Source organism: Ylistrum balloti, unplaced genomic scaffold (assembly GCF_031769215.1).
Source record: "Ylistrum balloti isolate Yb309-2 unplaced genomic scaffold, AGI_CSIRO_Ybal_v1 Utg370406, whole genome shotgun sequence".
Lineage (NCBI taxonomy): Eukaryota > Metazoa > Mollusca > Bivalvia > Pectinida > Pectinidae > Ylistrum > Ylistrum balloti.
This window is the reverse complement of record NW_026782277.1, coordinates 538567-564299: the sequence shown is the minus strand read 5'-3', so window position 1 is coordinate 564299 and position 25733 is coordinate 538567. Positions and strand designations below refer to the sequence as shown.

General features: G+C 34.5%; 2 protein-coding genes across 2 annotated transcripts; one reads left to right on the top strand and one right to left on the bottom strand.

The window, feature by feature from the left end:
* Positions 1-5839: 5839 nt before the first annotated feature.
* Positions 5840-12048, bottom strand: LOC132554458 (procathepsin L-like). Its single transcript, XM_060218776.1, has 8 exons — positions 12034-12048; positions 11070-11197; positions 9970-10075; positions 9268-9426; positions 8472-8595; positions 7993-8093; positions 6826-7094; positions 5840-5939 (listed from the first exon to the last, which is right to left on the bottom strand). Exons 1-8 carry the CDS (start codon positions 12046-12048, stop codon positions 5840-5842), a joined length of 1002 nt encoding a protein of 333 aa, XP_060074759.1.
* Positions 12049-14716: 2668 nt separating this feature from the next.
* Positions 14717-25689, top strand: LOC132554457 (mucin-2-like). The gene is made up of 10 exons (XM_060218775.1): positions 14717-15056; positions 15660-15794; positions 16407-16496; positions 17306-17365; positions 17790-17876; positions 20778-20984; positions 21651-21755; positions 22380-22732; positions 25165-25363; positions 25619-25689. The coding sequence occupies exons 1-10, from the start codon at positions 14717-14719 to the stop codon at positions 25687-25689; spliced, it is 1647 nt and encodes a 548-aa protein (XP_060074758.1).
* The last annotated feature ends 44 nt before the right edge of the window (positions 25690-25733 follow it).

Sequence of the window (25733 nt, the reverse complement as noted above, 5' to 3'; positions counted from 1 at the left end):
ATTATGTTGATACATTGGTATTTTCTTGTTTTTTACTGATTAGTTCAACCCGCGAAAAAACAGAATAATTTATTTTATGAAAATAAACCTTTTTGCATTATCAGGGCCACGTATATAGAAAATCAATTGTCCAAAATTGCAATCGAAAATTGCTTATTTAATAGCGCAAAGTACCTTTAGAACATATCATCCAGAATTTCACTACGGACAATTAGGCAGCAAAGTTTGCTCTATATTAAAAAAAAAAACAAGGAAGGAGTGAAACTATTATTAACTCATGATGTGTCTTTTGTACTGTGATCCGACATATAGCTGGATGTCTGTGTATGTAATTAGCGTGCAGCAACTATCAGCGATTCATCTAATACACTTTAAGAGAGGACACGATAGCAATTTCAAAGCCTAATGAAAACAACACAATAACACCCCTATCTTCCAGATATAAATACTAAACCTAATATTAGTGATGTATAAGTTGACAGATACCAAGAAAAGATCATTATATGATACATAACAGAATTTAAAATACCATTTCCCGCCAAATATTACGTATTTTTAAATAAAGTCGACGTCACTATTAAATTTGAATCAAACTTGGTAGTTTCTGTCCCATTTTTTTTTACTTTTTGGAGCGATTGGCACTGATGGGGACATAAACGAGAAAGAAAGAAAAAAAAATAATAATAACGACTTTGGCTGAGTCTTGCTAAAACATATATATTTTCGCGGAACACAGATTTCGTCGGTTTTTTGTTTTTTGTTTTTTTTTAAACCATATTTCGTGAATTTTTTTTTAAAGTTTGTTAATATATATATTTATGGATAAAGAGTAACCATGAAATTAACTATGTTTTGCCAGTACACCGCTTGTTATGACAGTCACGTGGATAAATTCGTAAACCATTGATTGTGTAATGGATGGTGACTCGGGAAACCGTTGAAAGGTCAAAACATCTGAATGAGATAACGGTTTAAATATCACCGTCATCTGTTGACACTGTCTTGAAATGACCTTCGTTGTTGCGATGGCGTCGAATCCTATATAATCAGACAGAATTTAAATAAAGATTTATACAAAAAACCCAAGACAAGCCAATGATATTTAGACGAGTTAATAGATTGCTAACAAAGTCGAGCAGGGTGATATAGGTCATGGGCCTGGTAAATGATGTCCTTGGCAGATACCGGGAGTTTGTATAATATTAGAGTCATTGGAATGTGAGCTGTGGAAATGGGTCAAAGCGATGATTGTTAATGGGGATGCACCAGATACACTGCCGCTACGAGCTTAGATAAGGAGAAGCGAAGGGGTACACAGGACAAATCACAATGATAACACGATGATTTAGTGTTCGTCTGACCCCTTAAACAAGCATATACATTTAATACTTGAAGAAAGGAAAGATGGATGAAAGTAATTCGATATAAACATGTATTTCCTTGGGTTATATACTTTCCCTCAAATCCCTGAAAACAACACATCGTATCCTAATAACACTGGAGCAATTAGCTATAAAGATATATCAGAAACGGCATGCAAAACCGAAAAATGCTAAATGAAATGGTTTCACACCAACAGGCAATATCATTTACCTGTGCGGTATGACGTTGGACATGTTTGATGCTCGTTAGTATTCCTGCTGATTCCATTCTTGCATAGCTTTTCCACTCGAGAACATATAATTTACTTGCAATTACTTAGATGTACATAACGTGTGTGTCGTCGATGAAGTAGAAGACGCTTACTCTTCCGAAACATCTTTTCATATTCTCGCTGTCTTTTTTCATGCGTTTATTGTGAACTTTTCTTTGTTTATGGTTTGCTCTAGTATTATCGGTTTTAAGTTTTAATTAAGATTATGATGACAAGTTGGTATTTTTGCTGTTGTTTATATTTTTGTTCTAATGGAAGAAAATGAAAACAGATTGGTATACAGATAGTTTACAAAAAAAAAGAGGAGGAAAAGACATGACTTCAGAACAGATTCGTTGGATTTAATAACATATATCCTTATTCATCACACAAGTAGTGAAAGTTAAACTAGAATATTTATTAAACTAAGTTTATTTTACATCAAACCAAAAAACATATGCAAATGTACCCATCCTTTATTAGTCGATTTGCATATTCATCAGCATAGTATACATGACGCTAATAAAATCCTAAGATAGAATGACAAAGTATAAAAATGCTCCAAAGGACTGTACACATGACACACAAGTGATTATGTCATTACTTTGACCTTGAACAAATCCAGACAATTTGATTTCAAGGACCCTTTTATCTCGATCTATAAATTGCACTTTATGTAAGCAATCTTTTTGACAACGGTGGTATTATGCAATTCAGCAGGAGCCATAGAAATAGATCTGACATCAAACCCCCTAGCCTATACTTGTCAACGCCTTGACATGATGTCACCAGCCTTGAGATTATTTGTTCTTCAGGTTAAATAATAAATGTCGTCCATGCCTTGACTGATCTTACCGCTTTTGTGAGGTTCGTGAAGTGTTATATTTACAACACTAGACAATTATCAAAGTAAAAGTTTCATACCTGAGTTGATAGAACAGACTATTTCTATCGTAGGAATTATCTCTCAAGCCTCTTACTTCGTGGATATCATAAATAACCTTCTGTCTCCATTACAATACTCGATAGTTTCCTTTCTGTACTATCCTGTTTTTTATCTGTACTTTATTCTCCACTCTTGGTTCTCCCCTTGACATTCGTTCACTCATCTTTACATGACCGTCGTTGTTGTGAGGACGTTAAATTCTTCAAACAAAAGATAAGTTATATATCCCTACTATCCCTACTGTCACGTACATCTGTATGTTACCTGGGTATTGTGGTGTTGTGTGGGTCACGTGAGCGAGTGTGTGAGCAGTAAGCGTAAACAGCAAGTTTCGCCTGCCCAGGTAGGCAGTACGGCCGTTGTGGTATGTCACCTGTTGGCCTAATTCATGGGACATTTTTGGCATGAAAAGGAGCCCTGACATCTGACTGAGGTAAGTATTCTTTCTGTTTTTAGTAATATGCGGTTTTCTGTGGTTATTTATTGCCATATTTTCCATGTCCCTATCATAGGTCAAGCCATCTATTATCGGTGCGTGTTCGTTCATGCGTAGCTATCAGGATTGTAAAATGCAGGTTTAATTTCTGGATATAACGTTGAATTTGCTCCTTTTGTAGTTGAAGTTCTTATTGTACATCTATATTTGCTATTATGTTAATGATTAAGTTGTTGTATAACAGCTAACTACCCATTGAAATGTTGTTACGTTCGAGTGAAATATGTATGGAAGCCGTGAGCGGTAGTCGTGTGCGCGTGAACTGGCGACTGATAGCGTAGGTAAAAAAATCTATGGAAGGCCGGAGTCGCCTTATTTGTTTCGTGTTGCGATATTGTACTTTTGTTGAAATTTGATATAGAATCTCATCACGCACCGTAGAATGTAGTTCTTGTGTATTGTCATACATATAATTCATAGAATGTTAGTAGCGAATGATGGATTATCATTTAATTGTAATTTGTGGAAAAATGTTAAATGTTAGTTATGGTAACTATCACGAGAATGGATGGATGAGTGTTTAGTGTTCGTTTCGTTTATCTTTAAAGTTTCACATGGCGGGTACAACACTGTAAAGGATACAGAAGGTCAGTATTATTGGAGCGCTAGGTCTTCCGCATGCAGTAACGGGACCGATTGACGTTACGCTCAGCTGCAGGAGGGACTGTCCCCAGAACAGGCTGGCATGTAGCTCCTCGGGAGACCTTTTAGTGTTGATATCCCAGCCACCAACTCCACAGGGGGGAGAGATGCGCGATACGAGTGCATCACTAGGAAGCCGTCAGTGAGCTAGGAACTGGGTTATGTCATTTACTTCTGTAGCGGGGGACATTATATCTTGTGTAATTTTATATGATATAAAGCTGTCAATGCTTCAATTTTAGTCGGCTTTATACAGGTGTCCGTGTGTCAGGTCTACTGTAGTGTTTGTACCCTGTGTACCCGTGACCTCTCCATTGTTTTGTCCTGTCACCTGTAACCCGTTTTGTCGGAGGTCTATGTATATCACGTGCAAGTTCTCCTGTCTTGTTTTCCTTGCATTTTCGTCCGTGTCAGGGGTGTTCTGTCTCTGGTGATGTGTTGTGATTGGTTCAAACTGTCTCGTATTGTCATTTTAGGGTATAAGATGCAGTATGTCTAATAATTTGGGTGCAGAGCGTTGGATTAACTTCCACAGGGTGGAAACCTTCTCTGAGGTAGGTTGGGGGATGGTAGCGTAATTCGTTATTTTATCAGGTGGGAAGCTATAGCTGGGTGGAATGTAATTTTGTATAGAGATAGATAAGTTTATGTGTTCGGTGTAAGATGGGGGTCTCTGTGTCGGTAACAGCCTATGCTGTGTTGATAATTCCTGTTAATTAATGTTTGCTGTTAAATAAATTGTTACATTTAAATTAGCAGTGTTTGTCCTCCTCCGAAAACAAAAACAAGCTGTACCCATCGAACCTGTGTTGACGGTGATACAGGGCGAAACGGGACCGGGTAACTGTTGACATATAGCACGTATGGTCTATACATAACCTTCGTTGTTGTGAGGAAGTTAAATTCTTCAAACAAAAGTTAAATTAGACATCCCTTCTATACACATATAACACGTAAGGTCTATACATGACCTTCGTTGGTGTGAGGATGTTAAACCTAATGAATGTTTGTATTGTCAGTTTAGTGATGGTAATGGCCCTTGCGTTTCCGTAATACAAGGTCCTGTTAGAATTTTATCACTTTGTTGAAAACTGCCATTAATATTTTCAACCATGATTTAAATAAACATTGTTCTCTCGAAATTTGGTATCCGACTTTACATTAGTCTATAGTTTTTATACTACTGAATTGTTGATTACCGGAATGCTAGTTTGATTTCGCTTTATCTTGACATTTTTAAAGCTCAGCCGATTTCATTTTTTTTCCTATTTGTTTTTGTTTATTTTGTACTTACATCAATAAATAACAACAAAAATATTGATTTGTACAGAAGCAATCGCAATCGTTCAATGAAAATGAGACCAAGTGTTCCGGAAGTGTATTTTTTTTTTACTTTTTCATTGGTGACACTATACACAATTACCATTGGATCGATTAGATTTCAACAAAATTTTACTGGCAGCGTAAATTATTTAACAGTCGAAGCTTTATAACTTCCCCTCATGAAATGAAAAAAGTATATCAATTACAAAACAGGAGAAAAATTGGAGTTTTTGAAGTTAGGAATTTGACACAAAATAATTTGTCACATAACAGAGATAAAAGGAGATAACTCCGGGAATGATTATACGTACTTACATACAAAGTCTTTTTTTAGAATCGTTAAACGTCCTATCCCGCCTCGTTACATTTTACTTAACATATGTAGAATCATTAACTTCAATATTTCTGTACTTTTGCTCATCAGGAGATAATACACATCAGTATTCACTTTAAACAGTATACTATATGTAAGAATATTAAAAACGATAAAAAATTCAGAAAGGAAACAGAATGTATGTTTTATGAGATAAAAATAAAACATACAATTAAATGTTTTATCTATCTATTTACGGATTCTTTGTACATCCACCATCGATAAACCGTTCTTAATCTTACACCATCGTAATATCACGTGACTCACCAACGGAATTTATACTAAATGGAGATAAAACCGAATATCTGAAGTATGATATCGTATTTGCAAATTTTCAATGTCGATTTTCCTTTTGTTCACCTGATTGTGTATAAGAGTTCACCAATGTCTTTCATGAAGAAAAGATCTGGATGTCGCTGGTATGACTCATGCAATAGGGTAACTACCCATGTTGGCTACTCCACACTGGTTCCCCTTGTTTCGTGACATCATGATATAACCGTCCATTCCCCAGCTTGTTCCCCAACTGAAAAAGGAGACAGAAAATATATTTTTCAGTTAGAATTTCATTTTGATTTATAAACAAATCCGTTTACTAGAGTGATAGTGTATTAGTATTTCTCACATGTTAACGTTTACCTGTTACATCTCTATCAGAACAACATTTAGAGTTACCTCCCCTTTATTTATTTAACCAGCAATTGAGAAGGAATATAAGGACGACATAAGAAATGTTATTTAAAATAATATAGTATCAAATAAAGCATTTCAAGTCACAAATACTTAATTATCATGTAAAAAATGAGTAACGAAGTCGGTATAGGACTGAAAATTAATGAAAAGTCTTAATATGTATTTTGCCACATAACTCTCCGAGGTCTTTCGGACCCACAGTTTGGAAACAAAACAAAAAAATGAATGTAATAAGGCCCCAACCTGTTTAAATGGATACTTTAATGCACAAATACTTGACGCACATTTTTGGATATATAAAATCATCAATGATTGCATGATTTGCGTTATCAAATCAAATGTTTATATATTCTCTGGAACGTTCCCAAGTCCAAAACGATTAAGACAAATGATGAAATGTCACTGTTAACTTACAGACATTACGCTATAGACAATTATTTTTAATCAGATGTTGATCAGCGAAAACTACTTGTATTTGTTCATTATGCGATCATGAAATGTTCTAAATGTTTTTTTTTCTTAAAAATAAAATTTTCTTTCAAATGAAAAAAAAACATGAAAATAACAGTTGCTCACATATTTATATTAGCACTGATTAAACAGATATTGAGAAATGTTGTTATTACATTGTGCAGGAAATACGTGATATGCAGTTCATTATAAAATCATTTTTTATGAAAAATACGTTGACATGACATTGTGTAAATGTATAGCATTACCTATTTTTCATGAGCCAATAGTCTGTACCGTTCAGTGTTCCGTATCCTACTACCAGCAGTGAATGATCTACGTTCTGGGAACACGTTGGCTCGTTGTATATTCCACTTTTGTACATGCCAAAAGATGCCTTCTCACCATCGACAGCAACAGCAATGGGACCTATCGTAGCAACAGCCTTCTGTAACGCGAGTTCGCTCCCCTTTTTGATAGTTCCATATCCTGTTAAGGTGGCGCCTACACTCGTCCTTTTAAAGTGGCATTTTCCATTCTAAACAAATTGTGAAATGAAAAATGTATACACAACCTGCAGTATAATTTTCTATCAAATTTAGTTATTCATTTTTATGAATATATATATAATGTGTTAAATGCAAAATATCGGACAATGAAATATTTCTCCGATGACAAATTATGACTAATTTTTCTTTATACGTAACATGCACTGGAGATTTTTTTTTTAATTCGATGATACATTTGCTGTGGTTCTGTTTTCAATTTACATATTTTCATACTTATAGGGATAGGTATTTATAAGTAATAAATACGTATAAGAGGACACTTTTGCTTCGTTTTAAAAATCTATTTCAATGTCTTGTTTAGTAACGTTGACTTAAGAAAGAACTGTTAGTTAAAACACAAAGAGACAGACTTGCAAACTTCAAAGTTAATCGAAAAGTTCTTGGTTGATGTATATAGTACTTTTTGTCAGATGTTGTGCCATATATCACTTGTTTCCTGTTATTTATTAGCAATAGTTGCTGACGTCGGACTAGTGTACTAGATATTGTGCCATTGACACTTCCTAAGTCTGGTTTCTAGTCATTATCTTTTTGTCTATTTTGCAGATGTCGGCAAAGTTCTTGACATAACATCTGTATTTCCGATGAAAAAAGATAAAAATATTTTCAAAAATTACGATCTGGTGCTAACCCAAAGATTAATAGAATTGTTGACACTTTAACCATAAGATATAACGAATGTTTTCAGTATTTGTCTGTCCGCATCTTTATGATTTTTTTTATGAAATTTGTTTTTCAGGATTTTTTTGCTTTTGTTTGTTTGTTTTTATAATTTCTTTTCTATTTTTTATTAATTTTATTTAATTTACTTTCTATTTATTTATTTATTCATTTTTTGCTATAGAGCTGTTTACAGAAAACAAATACCTTCCCGGTGTAGGGATAAGCCGTCTGGGTATCCACACCTTTATTCTTAATGATATATTTATACGATTGAATCATCGTTCCTCCTTCACAAGCATGGTTTCCTATGGAAAATATAAACAAATTGGAATTTGAACCCCTCACTGGTATCCACCCGTGTCAACAGAATTGATTAGTACAAGTTGACATAATATGCTTCATAACTGTTATCGAAAACTTATTAATGGAAATATTCGCGGGATACTTAATATCGTTACATTTGAGATCAATACTGATATCAGGATATTCAATAGCAAACAAACATTTCATCATTGAATGAAAATATATCGTATGCCTATAAACATGGACACCGGTTCATCGACTTTCTTCCTAAAGTACTTGGGAACTAGCCCAAACCGGAACAACCGCGAATTTTTAGGCCCGCGAAATCATAACTACTATAAAATACACGTAAAAGATTATATGTAGACCCAAATACTTACCTTCAGCATCTGAGCAGTCCATCAGATTCTGAGAAGACAACGGTACTAACTGACCAGTCACATTGTAATGCTGACCTTCCACAGCTCCATTAGCCGTGAAAGCCCAGCAGGACCCACACTGAAACTATAACAGACATATTCGTCACCTACCATTTTCATTTTTCAAGAAACTATATTGAATTGGGGAAAACAAATAAAAAATGTTTCACTTTATGAATTATTCGGACAAAAGTGTTTTATAAATTTGAAAGGAAGAAGTGGTGAAGTCAAACAAATATTACTGTTAAGTCATGATTTTTGTGGGACTCAATTTTCATGGAATTTCAACATCGCATATCGTGGGCATTTGATACCGTTGATTAGATATAACTCAATAAATCTATAAATACTATCTTTAACTGTTCATGGACATAGGAATTCCACAAAATTAACGAAAATCCTACGAATATTCATTAATTTACAGTAGTTATCCCAACTTTTGTTTTTTGTTTTTTTTTGTTTTTCTTTTTTCTGTATATTCACACAAACAATGCAATAAGTAATACATTATTGCAAAAACTCGCCGATGCAATAATCATTCGTTGAGAAATATATCAAAAGGTTTCTATAGCACATCAGAACGAGGTATCCCTGAGGAATCAGTTTGAAGAAACATTATCTTTGTCCCCTCTTCATTGATTTTGAATTTGAACTAAGTCAACACGTGGTTCTTTTTTCTTTTTTATATTGCTGGAAATTTGATTTACGTTTGAATTTTTCGCTGCTGTAGGCATTATAAGAACTTTTAATTACATACCTGATTGCCAACAGGTGTTACCCAGCCTTTTGCTTTCCAGTTTACTTCTTTAGGTAAGTCTTTTTCGTTCATATCAGCCTTCACCTCATGTTTTGAATTCATCATTTGAAAACTTGATTCTCTGTATCCATGCATTCGTGAATTAATTTCCTCGTGACTCTGAAAACAAATTTATAATTAAGATTAGGCAAGGGATATTGTGGGTTTTTTTAACCGGGTTTATTTTTTCCAAACAAAATATTAAATCGTTTGAAGGCTTAAACAGCAAATAAAACAAGCCCACTGGGAAGAGGGAGTAGAAAGGGGAAAAACATAAAGTTTTCAGTATCTGGAAGCCAATTATACAGATAAAATAGTGATTATAGAACAAACCATTGTCAAAACAACATGTAATTGTGAAGGTACAATAAGCACGCCCTGAAGAGACCCAATTATTTACGGACATTACCTTTCAAAAACGCTGACAAAACTGTCTTTTCGAAAGCATTCTTCAGCAAATCTTTTGTAAACAGGAAAAGTGATATGGTAATATTAAAAAAAACCATTTCAGACCAATGTTATCGGATTTTTAAAAGTAGATTAACCAGCTGTGAAATGAAAATAGATGATATCACAGCTATATATTTTGAACACAAATTTCTTCCTACTTATAAAATGGTTTCGCTGTAATGTTAATCAATGGTTTTAATATACAATACAAACCATGTCGCTGTACTCGTTGATACCCAGGGTAAAAGTGTGTTTTCCCATTTCTGCCTCCTTGTTATGTTTTCTAACTTTCTCCAAATTTTCGGCCCAAATTAATTTCCTACAAATAGTGGAAATATCTTTATAGTTAATTCAAATTAGTCAGATACATCAGCAATACTAAAAATTCAAATATAAAAAATAGGGTAAAATGTGCACAAAAAGACTTGCACGAATTACCCCGAAAGCGCTCAAGGATAGTAAGACCAATCTATCAGAGGGTTTGACGTCTACAGATACTTTGACGTATCCGAAAAACAAAGTACGAAATGTATCGTGGTCGATGCAGGCGACCAACGAGGGCACCAGAAACCCAGATCGACAAGAATAAATAGACATGTCTGGTTAATCTATGTTCTTACGGGGGACCGTTCAGATAAGTAAGTACTATACGTTACGTATCTCTCTTACTCACCACGTTTATGTTATGAGTACATTAAATTGCGATTTTTCCATTTACTGTCAAAACATAACGAATAAACCGTTTATAAGTCATTGGCACAACACGGTGCTTTGTTATACGAACTATTGGGACGTAAGAGTTGTCTCCCTTGATATGAAAGTTAATAAATCTATGTTGTAAATTCACAGAACATTACATCGCAATACGTGTTCAGAAATTGTCTGACTTTTCACCTAACGTAATTATAGGTTTATTTTTTAAAAATCATGAATTTTAGTTGTGAAAATTTTATGATTTTACAAAATTTGCTAACTTCGTAGGCGCTACGATTCGTTGATAAATCTTGCCTATGAAATCTAGTTGCAATAAAATACATGTCATGGTTATCTGTGTATCGATTTGTGAACATTTAATTTCGTGGATTAAGAGCAACCACAAAATCAACGAAATTAGATGCTCTACGAAAACTAACGAATTTACAGTATGGACTTTTTGTGATTAAGAAGGAGAGTGGCATTTGACAAGTATCACCAAAACAATGATTATAGAGGAGAAAAGCTAGTTATACGATAATTAAGATCAAAGATTAGATGGAGGAGACATGGGTCAATAAAAAATTCAAACAATAATTTGCACTGAAGGCAGTATTTACCTTCTCGATTCCTCGCCCTGGTGGTAAATCTTTTTGTGTAATGTCTTGAAGTCCTCCCATTGTTTCTGTAATTCTGTATCGGTAGGTAGAGCTTTGATCTCAGTCACTAATATTAGTAACACAACCACCTGGGAAAGAAAAGTCGTTAGAAAGTATTATATTATCAAATATGTTTGTTTGATTCGTGTATCGCCCCGTGTACAAATTAGGACCATTCTCATTGCTGCAACTAATGACAACCTCACTGAACAACATACCAGAGGTCCATCGGATTTTATCACGAGGAATTCGAAACAGACGTTTTGTTCAAGGACACAATAACCATAGCATTGATAAGTTATGGTTTAAGTTCCGAGAAGGGACCGTTTTGTGTTTATTACGAAGCTTTCAATAAAATGACAACGTTATTGTGTATATCTTCTACTAATGGTTAGGTAAGCTGACAGTCATTCTGGAAGTAATGTATTTTTGTTCAATACAGAAAACTCGTGTGTACATATATGGTAAATTCGGCTGATGGTCAGTTCCGGTATTGAGACGTGCTGGGCGAGTTCAATATGAAGTAACTCATGTTAACATGCTGCATTGTGTCAGACAGCAAATAACCTTTCCATATACAACATGTTTCAAGTACCGTACCAAACACGCAGGTCTGATGTAATATTGAGTTAGGAAAATACATAATAACGACAATATATTTGGCACAAATTCATATATGTCTTTACTATTTCAAGAAAGTAATGAAAGGAAAAAAATCTCTGATTAATTCTGTCGGTGATGCTACCAGGAGCAGAGACACATTTATCAGAAAGTTTATCTATTGCATCAAACAATGGTTATGCAGCTATCACACATGTTAAATTTCCACCATATATTTGAAGTATACACATAAACAGAAATATGACATGAACATTATATATATATATTGATATATGATACATATATAACATGTTATAAGTATTACCTTAGCCGTTAACATCCTCGATGGTTGATTTTTAAGACAGGTGTCGTGTGTTGTAAGGAGTATTCTGTTATTTTTGTTTTGATATGTAGGTTATTTATCATAAATGAGTAAATTTGCAATATCATTTAATCACGTGATCACATGTAAGATGACAGACACATGACTCCCACGTGATAACGGAATTAGATATGATAATGTATACTGCAGATAAAAACGACACAGCATCGTAATCTTTTATATCTACGTGTATACGATATCAATAAAAGTAGTCCTTACATGTTTAAAACACTGTACCAGTCATGTGTCAATCCTCATTTTCTGGATAAAACTTTGTAATATGTTTTACATGTTAATAAAAAAATACACCTCGCATTACAAATATTGGATATCAACCAATAACAACAGAAAAGTATGAAGATAAGAAAAAGAAAAAAAGAAAACAATAACAAATATAGAAACATAAAGGGTTACTGATGCCTCTGAATATCGAGGGCAGATTTTTGGCAGTCAGAAGTAAAGAAGAAATAAACATGAGAGCGAGTGGGGAGTGCAGGAAAGAGAGGTGGGAGAGCGGGAGAGAGAGAGAGGGGGGGGTGAGATGGAGAGAAGAGCCAAAGAGAGAGAGAGAGAGAGCCAGAGAGAAGAGCCAAAGAGAGAGAGCCAGGTAGATAGCCAGAGAGAAGAACCAAAGAGAGAGAATTGTAAAAAAAAAATGAAAAGTAATTCGTGATGCCATGCGATTCCTACACCATGTGTGGAGTTTTTAATAACAACATACATATTATCTGTAAATAAAAGGATATCGTTGTTGTTGCTATTATTATTGTTGTTGTCGTGTTTCATCAAAACACTCTACCGTCATTTTTCTGGATGACATATGACGGGCCTTCCGTGTGTTGTTCAGTGAGTTAGACACCAGCCGTTACAAGGAGACCCCGCCTCAAAATGACCCTGTTTGTTTACGAGGCGATAACACAGCAAAAATTAAACAAAAGTACATGTATTGTCGATATGACTGTAATAGTATCGGTAAATATCCAAGGAAAATAAAGTCAAATACGGTCACGTTATCAGGGACATTGAAGATACGAAACTAACGGTGGATTTATCAACCGGTACACAAATCATCGAGAGGATATTAGTCGTCAGTCGATAAAACTCTACGGAGTTATGTCCCCTTTTGCGATCATTTCTCGAATAGAAATATTTCTGCCGGGACTTTAGCGCTGATATGGACATTGTTTTCATCGTATTTCTTCTAATTTTACCTTGGTCCATCAAAGGTAAGTCTGAATTTGATAATATTTGTAAATATCTAACAAATGTTGGATCTTTATCACGTACATTAACACTGAGAATTAATATCTTATTTTAAAGCAGAACTTCAGTGTCTTTTGTCAGATACAGGCCTATTGCAGCTTGATGTTGGTACTTAAATTTGTTATATTGATCTATGCGTGGATTTCATTTTAAACAAAGCATATTATATATATGTCATAGTTTATAACGTGTTTACTTACATCAATTACCATGAGTGTGTTACTACATATAACGAAACCTACTATCTATGTTTTATTATCGTCCTATGACTCTGTATTCAATTGCAAAACATCTAAATTAATTTAGCTTGTTGTTATATATTTTCTAGCCTAACACTGTTACAATTTTCGCGGGGATTATGTTTCGCGTTTATTCGCGAACAGCTTAATTCGCAAATTCAGATCCCTGTGGAGTATACTTTCGCTTGTTTTGTAATTAAATAAATAACTTTTGTAGTTTGGAACCGCGAAATATTGTATTCGTGAATAAGACAATCACATACCTCTCTCAAAACTGAATACTCGCTAAAATAAAGTGATTTGAAGTATTCACATTAACAGAACGGGGCTAATTATTTACAATATCTGAAGTTCTATCATTAAAAATACCTGCTAAAATCTGCTAACTTAATAACAATGATTAACATTAAAGAAAAAACCTGATAAAGGACAAAATGAAACTCGGATAAAATAAAAAATACCCCAACCAATACAAGGTTACAATCACGTGACAAAATCTACACGTGTTCTTCCTTATATATTCTTATCGGAAAAAAACCGCTATATTCAACAGAAATATTATTAGGGAGAAACAGACTTTTGAAGAGGTGCACAATAAAAAAATAATTCGAAGACCTCCTTATAATATCCTTGCAGGCAGCAATCAGTGAAACCAACAGGCACACTTTGAATTTCACAGTCGTGAATGTCCATTCTTTAAATCTCCATAGAGACGCTACAATCAAACAACTGGTGTTAAGCAATGTGGAGTATTTGGATACTAAAAAGCAGACTTTCTATTAGCAAAAGTTTTGAAGAAAAAGATCAATACAGAGATGTAATTATGTGTATGTAATTTCCCAACATCCTTTTTTTTGGCTATGTTGACTCGGTTAGACAGTTGAAAGATTTCTTGGCTAGGCGATTTGCTGCTGTCGATCGTTTGTTCGATTCCCGGTCCAGGCATAAGTCTAAATTGGTCTGTCTTATTTAACAGTGTTATTTTTTTTCCATTTATCAGTAAGTTAAAACAATGGCGAATCGGAGTTTTCAGATTTGACATACCTGTCGTATTTGTACCTGGATATCATATTTGATAATATATATAAAGCTTTGTATTTATTACAGGTCTATTTCTGGACACTATGTTATCAACTTGTTACGGCATACCGTTCGTGTGTGACCTTCAGAACAAGGGAGATAACTCTAAACAAGAAATAACTAGCCCATTTATGGCCGGAAGTTTCGAAGGAACCGGAAATTTCAACAACATGCAAAGCCCGCTAAGTGTTTCGAGACCTGCTGTCATGGCGGGAAACATGGGATACAACAACGCACAAAATATAGTGGATGCAAATGCGGATGTCAACCAGAATGCAGATGCTGCACCGAATCCGTTCTATCAGACCCAAGAAAACATGGTTTCCGGTCAATTGGCCTCAGTCCTACACCAGAATACTTTCAGCAAGACATCAGACACAGGAGGTTGTGTATGTTTCCTCCCTCGATAGAAAATTTGCTGATTTTTTTTATTTATCTATTTACTTGCCTGTCATGTTTCATTTCATAGACATGTATTCGACTTTTTTTCTAAAATTATAAGATCGATGGGAATAACGAAATTTATAGAATCTCCTCAACTAGGTTTTCACTTTTCTTTCAATTACCTTGAGTTTTCCTCAGTCGCCTCCTAGGCTTCACATTTAGGCTGTTAGCATCACTGATGAGTCCTAGAAGGACGAAACAGCAATATGATGTAGCGTCACTGATGAGTCCTAGATGGACGAAACAGTTCTATGATGTAGCGTCACTGATGAGTCCTAGATGGACGAAACAGCTGTATGATGTAGCATCACTGACGAGTCCTTGAAGGACGAAACGACTGTGTGACGCATTTTAATTCAATGTTTGGCTCTACTCTAGATTACTATAAAAAGATGTCATCCATGTGTATGTATTTTGTACGACTTGTATTTGGAAATTCTTTGAAATACATATCATAAATGAAATGATATTATATAACAATGATTTTGGTATCGTATTTAAGTTTCATTAGATTGATGACTTCTTCGTAAAATAATTCTTCAGCTCTTAGACCTGATCAACAGTCAGCGTTGGGTAAATTTCTTGTGACACCAGGGATGTCTGGAGGGTTTTCGGGACAAGGATATAACGCTGGTGGAACGTCCGAGACCGACAACACTTTACAACAACAGACTACCGGTATAAATCTGGGATAATTTACTTCAATATGTGTCAAGAACAAAAACAAATCGTGAAGCTGTAACTATTAATTGGAAGACAGTCTTGCATAAAAATGAATGAAAGTTGATGTTTTGAATAATTATTTTCTGATAACGTTGGATTCGATTCATTTAGTGTTATTTATAGAGATGATTAAAAGGTGAAATAAGAATACATTGTCTCTTAAATTTCCTACCACATTTGCGTCATAAGCAAATCTGATACATTCTAAACAACGAAACGGTTTAATCATGCGGTTTCATTCCGTTTAGATTGTTTTAAATTAACTTACAATTTAATTGACAATTAGCAAGTGCACGTCTCTAAACCTCTTTCAAGCTAATGCAGTTTATACTCCTTATTTTCTACAGATCGACCGAAGATTCTCGGACCACAAGAGAATATAGTATGTGAGGTTACTTGGACAAGATGTCATCAACGATGTATAACTATAGATCCCAGCACGCTGTGTCCTATCTGTATCTGTAGTATGTAATCGAATAAATAAATCTACTTGACAATCAAATTAATAAAACAGTAAAATCGATAAATCTATCAATCTATCTGGTAAGATATATTTTTTTGATGGAGGTGGGCGCTGGTTCAAACCTGCTGAATACAGCGTGCAGGACTTTGTCCGAGCACATTCAAAACTTCAGCAAAGGCGAATGATAGCAGGGAGTAAGTAAAACCTTCCATCTTTAAAGACGTCGGTATTTAAAGAGTTCAAACCCACAGCCTTCCTCTCGTGGGCGAAAGTTAAAACTAAACGCCAAACGTGAGCAGTGTCACAGTATATATGCGAGAAAGAAATTATATATAGAGAAACATTCTCTCGGGGTTATTTTCATCCTCTAACAAAAATTATTTCTTCTAATGTCTAATTTGTCCTAAAAGTATAATAAAACATATTTGAGGTTGTATCTAAAGTTCTAGCCATCGTTTTATTTCCGGCCCTATGAACGAAGGACGAAGCGAGTGTTAGGCCCATATACAGAAGTGGCTTAAAAAGAAGAGACAATATTATATATCTAAAATTTAGTCATCTCTTCTGAGCCCTGCCACGATGATAGCGGGCACAATCCGAACGCCCTGTGGGACGAGGTAGATCAGAGGAGATGCTATTATTATAGCCAGCCAATATTTTCCATGGGTTGGTGTTATAGTAATGTTAAATCTTTAAAATTCCTTTCGTTTTCCCGACTAATTGTTTAGTTGTGACTTAACTTTAATCCAGTGATAAAACTGTAATTTCTATAAAGAATATTATATCTTTAACATATAAAATAAGACAATCATTATCCCTAATATAGAACCAAAATCAAATCAAAGTCTGTGTATGGAAAATATATTGTGCTAGTAATTAATCCGATTTTATTAATATTTATCGGTTTAATGAGCAGTACAAAGAACGTAAAACATGATGTGCTTGAAAGTGCGGTTAGGGTTTACAGATCTGACTGTTGTTATTTAAGTTATTTTCGTTACAGGTGCCGACAACAAACAGCAAACAACAACGACCACAGCAGGAAGTGCCGATCACGATATAGGTATAAGACAACTAGCTTTATTACCGCTCATTAATGGCATTTACGCTAGAATGAATGGCATTCCGTATATGTAAGTTTCAAAATGCAACTTATAACAGTAGAACATCAATATATATATATTAAATATGATATGTCCGTTAATGAAATCTGACAAGTACAGGTATATTGAAATATGACATAAACCTTTTCAGATTTTATTTGGTACTCTCAGGGCTTGTTTAGCAAACAAATCGAAATTGCAAAGCACAATATCTATATTAAGCAGCATCAGACAAAACATTAAGATCATTAATTTCACACAAACTAATTGGGGAAACATGCATATTCCGGGTACATTGTGTAAAATGCATTATTATGTTATATTGTTGATCGTGGATGGTAATCTATGTATCTTTTTTGACAATTGTTTCCGGTTGTGCTGCAGAATCCACCGTATGTGAGTTCTTTTCTCCCGATTGTCCTAGTCACTGTATTGGATTTAACGTATTTGGGTGTACGACCTGTACATGCAGTAAGTTAAATCTTTTATAAAATCTATAAATTTATTAGTTCCATTCCTCATACTTAATATTTTTAATAAATTGGCTTGTGTCTCATTCCAAAACATGAAATTAAATTCTATTGTTTTAATTGTTTGTGTTTCGAAAAAAAAATGTTCGGAAAATAGAAATAAAAAAGGTCTTCAGTGACCGGGTTTATCCATCCTCGAGCTCAGATAAGATCTAACATCTTCTTCAGAACCAAAAGGTCAAAGGCATTGATAGCGGTAGAGGTCATCAATCAGCCCCTGTATGTATATCTGACTTTTACTGTCTCCTTTCTAATTTTTATTTCAGAAACTGATGAAATCAAATCATCGTGGTATCAGGACATCTGGAGTTAAATTTACAAAATGCAATTTTTGTATTTTTTTTCAACATTAAAATAAATTTGAATAATTTTTTTGTGTATTCAACTTTTGTGTTGGGCGATTTATCGTAGAAAAAAACTGATAAATACTATTGAGTAGTTTGAAAATCTTTTCAAAAATAATCTTGATCTAAAAAATAGCTTACAGAGTTACCGCCCTTATCTATTAGGATGGTCATGTTAACGTAGGTACTGTGCTTTTGAGCTCTTTAGGTAATTAATCAGAGATAGAATAATCTAACAAGGAAACATATGTTTTGTACGTGATACTTCTTTATAGTTTATAAGAGATATAGCAATGAGGAAGAGTTCAACTGTGATTTACAAGAAAATCTTACTTTGAACTTTGTTCTGTGGCTCTACAAGTATCTGTCTTATCCCTTAGTCCTTTTGAATGTCAGACGTTAATCTAAATTATTTGCAATAGCTCCAAGTCATTTTCACCACTAGATGCGTATTTGTCATATGTCATGGGCATTTTGACCGTAAGACGCGTATTTGTCATATGTCATGGGCATTTTGACCGTAAGACGCGTATTTGTCATACGTCCTGGGCATTTTCACCACCGGGCGCTAAAAGAATTTGTCATGTGTTTTTTGTCATTTGAGGACCAGACTTTAATTTACAAGATTTGTCATAGACTCTTGTGCATTTTGACTGCCAGACGCCGTCCTACGAGCATTTGACATACTTTCTTGTCATTTTGAGAAAAAGACACTGGCCTGAAAGTAATTGTCATATCTCCTGGTATTTTGACGGTCAGTCTCTGGTCAGCAAGGCTTCTAATCATTACGTATGTCCAGTTCCCGCCAGATGGTGTGATAGCCTTATCGGAGAGATCGTGACATCGGTCAACACATTGTCCGGCTACGCTTTGTCTGTTTAATGATAAATGTTATAGATAGATATAGTTATTAACAACGTAATCGATGTCTGGGCTTTTGTTTTTGTTTTATTTCTATATAAATATCATGGTGTCTTCATTATTGAATTATTGTGTATGAAGCATTGCTATGAAAAAGTACTCAAGCTTTATATAAGTCAAGCTTCATCACTCAATCAACTTTTCTCTAAATGGAGATGGATTATATAGGTTGTAAAACTTGTTTCCATATCCAATTTCAGTTTCGTGTTTGATGTTACTACTGGTGATATGTAAAGAGAAATGAGATAAAAGTTTATTGTAATCAACTGTCTTGTGTTGTGCCTTTTATGTTCGGAAAGCCTTATAATTACATTTGTCATTTCTCATCAAATGGCTAAATACTATTACCTATATATAGTACCTTTACCAACAAATTCATATCACGTGGTGTTTAAATATCAATATTTTTTCCTCAAAAATTAAGTATTTATTCATTTTATTTGACCTTTAAGCTGACTAATCTTACATGAATACTTACTGATACTCTATAATTGTACACAAAATTTAAAGCTAAGTCAGCTTCAATTCATTGTTTTAATAAAAGTTATTTATCATAAAATTTAAAATAGTCTATTTCATTCTTTGTGCATGTGGCGATATACAATACACGTACAGTATATAGTTTATTGTTGAAAATTATATTTGTTATTGTTAAAAGGACGATTGGACCATAGCTAAAGGTCAGGTAGTGTTAACAAGTGAACTGTTTGGTGGTAAGATAAACCCTTTCCCAGACATAGCTGTACAGAAGTGTTGCGTAATGGATCCCAGGATAGTATTGATTGTTGGGGTTTTCCAGCTTTACAGTGTACAATGTAAGTAGATACTGACTCCAAATACAATGTTTTTATTAATTGAATAGTATCAAAATATACACGTGTAAATTACGTTCGTCTAAAAGTATCTGACATATTCAAAGTACAACTTGACTGAAGTCTGACGACACACCCCAGGAATAAGTAGGCATGGCCCCACTTGTATAAAGCATCTCAACTTGTGATTTCCTCAAGTCGAGATTTTCGTCAGCTGATATATCCTCGAAAACGGCTTGTATAAAATTTTCTCAAGGAACAGGAGGAAGGCATCGGCTAGGATGTCCTGAAATTCCTTGAGGAATTTTCATACAAGATATTTTCAAGGAGATATTAGCGGAGGAAAATCTCGACTTGAGGAAATCTCAAGTTGAGATGTTTTATACAAGTGGGGCCTGACCACATAATGTCACGTTCTCAAATAAGAACAACGGAACCATAAAGCGTGTATAACGATGACTGAAAACAATTCACACATTATTTCTAAATAGCGCGAGTGTTTCATCTGTTGCTATGTCAATACTTGAACAGCAGAGTAGCGAACGGTTTCACTAAAATTACAGGTAAAAACAAAACAAAGAAATCAGCTGTATTTTTATCATATTTTGAACTTATTGACCCGTTACTGTTTTTAAAGGAAATAAAATTATTTTGTCATATGCTACCGGTGTTTTACATACTAGGTTCTTTATCATTATTTTTTTTTTTTTTGCGTGACTTTTCAGTACAATTGGGTAGTGTTTACATCATCTGCCTTATTTACAGGTTTTCTGTTCAGCTCCTCAAGTAAGTCAGACAGTTGTTCCAACCTGATCTTCACCTGCCAGCCACTGTGCTTTAAGAGAAGTTCCACCGGATGTACATGTGACTGTACAAATCAAGCCAATCCGATGATAAATCCGAATTTCGACCCATCCAATCCCAGCGGTTCTATGGTACAACCAAGTGACAACCCAGCCAATCCAAGTGGACGTTAGTTTCGTATCACAGTTTGGTAACAAACTTCAGCATGCAACTACCATGTACTTTTTTAGTTTTGAAAGATGGTTTGGCCGTAGATCGGACGAGTGTAAGGCGGAATACGGCTTCACTATTGAATGAAACAAAGAATGAGATAACTGATTGTATAAGGGGGCGTCACTCTGTCATTTGTTTTCGTATCTTAAGTACCATTTCAGTATGTTGGGATTATTTGACATGTGATCTAAACTGTATGCCACGTTTTATTTCATATGTATATCGACACTGTTGAAAATATGCACATGCACTTGACGCCATCTTAGAATTGTCTGATTGACAACAAATATCTAATTATTGAATGCTGACTTTTCTCTCGATCCATTGTTTCCTCCAAGGCTTCAACAATTAAGATCCTAGCATAACTGATGAGTCCTAGGAAGACGAAACAGCTGTATGATGTAGTTTAATTCACTGTCTGGCTCTATTGTATTAAACCCTAAATTAGTAAAAGGTGTTATTCACTTGTGTGTCTTTTTTATAGTAAGACAGAGATGTGCCCATATGTGAAAACATAATTAAATAAAAGATCATTAATAAAATCATAATATTATATTACATTATAATATCAAATTATAGTAAATTATCACATATAAGTTATGTATTATTTTGTATATCCAGCCTATATTCCTGGCAGTTTGCAATGTAGCAACGACTGGATGAATTGTCATAGTCCTTGTTCACCTTCTATAGATTTCAAGACCGGATGTCCTCATTGTCAATGTCGTAAGTAGTTCATAGTCCCTGTTCACCTTCTATAGATTTCAAGACCGGATGTCCTCATTGTCAATGTCGTAAGTAGTTCATAGTCCCTGTTCACCTTCTATAGATTTCAAGACCGGATGTCCTCATTGTCAATGTCGTAAGTAGTTCATAGTCCCTGTTCACCTTCTATAGATTTCAAGACCGGATGTCCTCATTGTCAATGTCGTAAGTAATTCATAGTCCCTGTTCACCTTCTATAGATTTCAAGACCGGATGTCCTCATTGTCAATGTCGTAAGTAGTTCATAGTCCCTGTTCACCTTCTATAGATTTCAAGACCGGATGTCCTCATTGTCAATGTCGTAAGTAATTCATAGTCCCTGTTCACCTTCTATAGATTGCAAGACCGGATGTCCTCATTGTCAATGCTGTAAGTAGTATATACCCACACATGTTGAATGTGTTCAGCTATGACGTTGTATATAGGTGACAATTATGTATACCCGTTTCATTTTTAATCATTATATATTCGAAGATGGTCTTTAGAATGCATGTTTATATATCAGGAATAATTAAAATGCGTCATCGAATAATATTACATTTTTGTATAACTGAAGTAATATATATTATATGTCTTCTATTTTAGCTCAGTCACCTACACCTTCTTCTCCAACCATGTCCACACCTTCGACAGATCCAACTAAAACAACTCCAACAACTCCATCAGGTCCAAGAAGAACAACTCCGACAACTCCGACAGGTCCAACAAGTACAACTACATTGATAACCCAGTCAACATCATATCAACCTTCTAAAACAAAAAGCCCTACAGTTTCTACAGCATCGCAATCAACTACTGTTATACCAACGACAGCCGCTTTACATAGTGTCACTGCTACAACTTCAACAGTCTCATCAAGTCCATCGACCACCATGTTCCCAGTCAGTTCAACTTCTTCATCGTTACTATCGAACACTCCAGCGTCCACAACACCAAATGTAATAGATTATTTGTATTTCAAATGTTAAATATATCTTCCGGGAATCAATAATATGTGAACATCATTGATAACAAAATACTATTGAAACAAAGTGTTATACACAAATCTGTGTTGACATTGTCTCAATGTTCCTGTTAGGTTACAAAATACTATTGAAACAAAGTGTTATACACAAATCTGTGTTGAAATTGTCTCAATGTTCCTGTTAGGTTACAAAATACTATTGAAACAAAGTGTTATACACAAAGATGTGTTGACATTGTCTCAATGTTCCTGTTAGGTTACAAAATACTATTGGAACAAAGTGTTACACACAAAGCTGTGTTGACATTGTCTCAATGTTCCTGTTAGGTTACAAAATACTATTGGAACAAAGTGTTACACACAAAGATGTGTTGACATTGTCTCAATGTTCCTGTTAGGTTACAAAGTACTATTGGAACAAAGTGTTACACACAAAGCTGTGTTGACATTGTCTCAATGTTCCTGTTAGGTTACAAAATACTATTGAAACAAAGTGTTATACACAAAGCTGTGTTGACATTGTCTCAATGTTCCTGTTAGGTTACAAAATACTATTGGAACAAAGTGTTACACACAAAGCTGTGTTGACATTGTCTCAATGTTCCTGTTAGGTTACAAAATACTATTGGAACAAAGTGTTACACACAAAGCTGTGTTGACATTGTCTCAATGTTCCTGTTAGGTTACAAAATACTATTGGAACAAAGTGTTACACACAAAGCTGTGTTGACATTGTCTCAATTTTCCTGTTAGGTTACAAAATACTATTGGAACAAAGTGTTACACACAAAGCTGTGTTGACATTGTCTCAATGTTCCTGTTAGGTTACAAAATACTATTGGAACAAAGTGTTACACACAAAGCTGTGTTGACATTGTCTCAATGTTCCTGTTAGGTTACAAAATACTATTGGAACAAAGTGTTACACACAAAGCTGTGTTGACATTGTCTCAATGTTCCTGTTAGGTTACAAAATACTATTGGAACAAAGTGTTACACACAAAGCTGTGTTGAAATTGTCTCAATGTTCCTGTTAGGTTACAAAATACTATTGAAACAAAGTGTTATAAACAAAGCTTTGTTGAAATTGTCTCAATGTTCCTGTTAGGTTACAAAATACTATTGAAACAAAGTGTTACACACAAAGCTGTGTTGACATTGTCTCAATGTTCCTGTTAGGTTACAAAATACTATTGGAACAAAGTGTTACACACAAAGCTGTGTTGACATTGTCTCAATGTTCCTGTTAGGTTACAAAATACTATTGGAACAAAGTGTTACACACAAAGCTGTGTTGACATTGTCTCAATGTTCCTGTTAGGTTACAAAATACTATTGGAACAAAGTGTTACACACAAAGCTGTGTTGACATTGTCTCAATTTTCCTGTTAGGTTACAAAATACTATTGGAACAAAGTGTTACACACAAAGCTGTGTTGACATTGTCTCAATGTTCCTGTTAGGTTACAAAATACTATTGGAACAAAGTGTTACACACAAAGCTGTGTTGACATTGTCTCAATGTTCCTGTTAGGTTACAAAATACTATTGAAACAAAGTGTTATACACAAAGCTGTGTTGAAATTGTCTCAATGTTCCTGTTAGGTTACAAAATACTATTGAAACAAAGTGTTATAAACAAAGCTTTGTTGAAATTGTCTCAATGTTCCTGTTAGGTTACAAAATACTATTGAAACAAAGTGTTATACACAAAGCTGTGTTGAAATTGTCTCAATGTTCCTGTTAGGTTACAAAATACTATTGGAACAAAGTGTTATACACAAAGCTGTGTTGAAATTGTCTCAATGTTCCTGTTAGGTTACAAAATACTATTGAAACAAAGTGTTATACACAAAGCTGTGTTGAAATTGTCTCAATGTTCCTGTTAGGTTACAAAATACTATTGAAACAAAGTGTTACACACAAAGCTGTGTTGACATTGTCTCAATGTTCCTGTTAGGTTACAAAATACTATTGAAACAAAGTGTTATACACAAAGCTGTGTTGAAATTGTCTCAATGTTCCTGTTAGGTTACAAAATACTATTGGAACAAAGTGTTATACACAAAGCTGTGTTGACATTGTCTCAATGTTCCTGTTCGGTTACAAAATACTATTGGAACAAAGTGTTACACACAAAGCTGTGTTGACATTGTCTCAATGTTCCTGTTAGGTTACAAAATACTATTGAAACAAAGTGTTATAAACAAAGCTGTGTTGAAATTGTCTCAATATTCCTGTTAGGTTGCTATTTATTCATTTTCATTCATTTATTCGTCAAGAACATGAAGTGTGACACATATTCAAATTCGAAACGGAATCAAAATGTTATACACTTCTCTTTCCTGTTGTATATAATTAAAATGGACAATCATATTATTTTTCCCGTAATCTTTATACTTACAGGTGGTACTTCCTGTTGTTCAGACGACACCTCACCCTCCTACGCATGCGCCGACATCAACCCTTGCACCCTCCACTACCATGACAACAATAGCGTGCCCAGGAATATTCTCATGTTTCAAGGATTGTTTTACTGGTTACAAATCCGACGCTAACGGATGTCCACTTTGTGAATGTGAGCCGCTTCCGACAGGGATACCCTGTATGTATCTATCATTATCATTGTTAATTTTCTTATACATTTCTCATTAATCTAAACTTTGAATCAAAAATTTAAAATGAATTGACATTTTGTTTTTCCACTTTATTGATCATGAATGAATCTTGCAAATTGCTAGTAGAACAATATCTTCGCATTGAAAGGTAGAGGAAACAACAAACGATAGCTTAAAGTTTTTTTATAAACGATTACTAATTCAGTTATGTATATAAGTTTGGGTCATGTTGTCTTTCATAGATACGTATAAACAATCTCTCACTGAAATGTCTGTCAACAGATCTTCCCAAATATTCGCGGATACACGATAATAGTTTAGATAAAGTTTCAGATGCTTACACAAGCGAATCAAACC